General features: G+C 44.6%; 1 protein-coding gene across 1 annotated transcript; it reads right to left on the reverse strand.

Moving 5' to 3' along the window:
* Positions 1-1,041: 1,041 nt before the first annotated feature.
* Positions 1,042-1,902, reverse strand: LOC124965751 (zinc finger protein 41-like). Its single transcript, XM_047526907.1, has one exon. The coding sequence runs from the start codon at positions 1,900-1,902 to the stop codon at positions 1,042-1,044; it is 861 nt and encodes a 286-aa protein (XP_047382863.1).
* Positions 1,903-2,385: the final 483 nt, after the last annotated feature.

The following is a 2,385-nucleotide window of genomic DNA, read 5'->3' on the forward strand; positions in this document are numbered from 1 at the left end:
ATGGTCCTTGTACCCCCAGGCAACAGACTTAGGTGAGTGGAAGGAGAAGGAAGGGACAGAGGTATAGGGAAGAGAGATGGAGCCAGGAGGATGAAATTAATCGAGCAAACAGTAATCTCCATGCTAGTAGGAATGAAGGAGCAAGACCTGGCCAGAGAAGCACTGGTGCCTGTTTGTTCATGAGAGAGACAGAGAGGGGTGGGGGAGAGAGAGAGAGAGAGAGAGAGAGAGGAGGGAGGAGAGGGGAAAGGGGAGAGGGGAGAGGAGAGAAGGAGAGAGAGACTGACAGAAGAGAGAAATGAATGAATGAGAATAGATTTGCTGAACTGGAGCCGAATGTTCCAGTGGCCAAGGCTACCCAACTTCTCTGGGGCTACTGAGTCAACTCGAGGGTAGTGGCTGTCCTCACCCCTGGAAGGAGCCCATGGCTTGCCCAACACCCTCGATCGACTCCTGTACGTGGCTCTTTCCTCAGTGTTCCCCCCAGAACATGCCACCTGTGCTTCCTGCTGCCTAGTCTCGCCCTCTAGAGGCAGTCACCACTGGTCAAACTTGAGCCCTACTTCCCGAGGCCTGTGGCCACTCAGCTGCAGTTGTCCTCCCTGGCAATATGGGCACAGGTTTCCCATGGGAACCAAGTCTTGGGAAGTAACTGCTGGAAATGGTGTTTCTCATGTGGACTGAGACTGTATTTCTCAATTTTTGCAGGTCTTGACAGGAATGTCCTTTATTATGAAATACCCTGTTTTCCTTGGCTCTTATCCATGGAAAGACATGCGCGTTTCCAGATAAAGGTACAAGTAAACAGGAAATGTCAGCTGTCCTTTATTTTCAGTGAGGAATAACCTTACTCTGCATAGCAGCATGTGCAATCTGTGATTCAGAGAAGGGGAAGGCTTTCCCCCATGAGTATTATGGTGTCAAAAAAGTGATCTTTTTGTGAGGCACCTATCAGCAGGGCTCCCCACGCTTAAATCTGCGATATATAATTTGGCATATAATCCTTATACTTTGCTATATAAATAGCACTTGTAAGATTTCTCACCACGGAGAGTGTTTCTGATGTATTCTGAGGGTTAATCTCTGGTCAAATGTTCTCTCACACTTACTACACTTGAAGGGTTTCCTCTCTGTATGAATTCTGTGATTGCTAATGGCTGCCTTGGCATCCATTCTTTCCTCAATATGAATTCTCTGGTGCCTTCTGAGGGTTGATGTCCAGGCAAAGATTTTCCCACATGCATTACATTTAAAAGGTTTCTCTCCTATACGAGTTTTTCTGATGTTGAGTGAGATACAGTTTTCACCAGATTTTTCGCATTCATGACACTGATAAGTTTTAGCCCCTGTATGAATTCTCTGATCAGTAAGGATTGCTTTCTGTGTACTTTTCCCACACTTGTTACATTGAAATGGTCTCTCCCCTGTGTGAGTTTTCTGACGTTGAATGAGATGGTCCTTTTGCAAGAAGGATTTTTCACATTCATTACATTGGTAAGATCTCTCCCTACTCTGAGTTTTTTGATGCATTTTGAAGTTTGATTTCTGGCCAAAAGTTTCCCCACACTCACTGCATTGACAGAGTTCCTCACCTGTGTGGATCCTCTGCTCAGCCGTGAGGGCTGACGTGCAGACGAATCTTTTCCCACACTCATCACAGGGAAAGGCTTTCTCCCCTGTGTGAATTCTCCCCTCTGCCCTGAGGTGTGACTGCCAGTAGAAAGTCCTTCCACACTCAGGACCTTCAGATGGTTTCTCTCCTGTGTGGATGCTCTGATCCCTGAGGGCTGACTGGCAGACAAACATTTTCCCACATTCATCACACATGTACAGCTTCTCCACTGTGAAATCTTTGCTGTGTGCTGAGGTGGGACTTCTGGGAGAAAGTTTTTCTACTTTCATTATATTTCTATGATTTCACTCCTGTGTGAGTTCTCTGATGTTCAGTGAGATGTCCTCTCTGACACATAGGATTTTCCAATTTCACTCCCCATGATCTACATTTGCAGGACAATTTAGTTGAACAAATTGGAGCTGTGTACAGCTAAAATGTACACCTGAAACTTCCTCTTTAGTCAATGTTTTATTTTTATTTATTTATTTATTTATTTATTTGGGGGTGCTGGAGATTGAACCCAGGGCCTTGTGCATGCAAGGCAAGCACTTTACCAATTGAGCTACATCCCCAGCCCAATGTTTTATTTTTGATGAGTATTATCTGTGTTTGTCTTCGATTCTCTTGTTCCTTTGGATCAAGTCATTACCTTTGTAATCTTCTAAAACTGAGAAAAAGTGAAAACATCTTATGAACCTCTTCAAGTAGGGTTCACAATGTAGCCTATGCTGCTTTTCATTCTTTGCTTCTCAGATTCACAAAATCTGCCA

Source organism: Sciurus carolinensis, chromosome 15 (assembly GCF_902686445.1).
Source record: "Sciurus carolinensis chromosome 15, mSciCar1.2, whole genome shotgun sequence".
NCBI lineage: Eukaryota > Metazoa > Chordata > Mammalia > Rodentia > Sciuridae > Sciurus > Sciurus carolinensis.

Bases quoted from the DNA above. Each gene is read 5' to 3' on its own strand.
- LOC124965751 (XM_047526907.1), bottom strand. From the start codon at position 1,902: ATGAAAGTAGAAAAACTTTCTCCCAGAAGTCCCACCTCAGCACACAGC.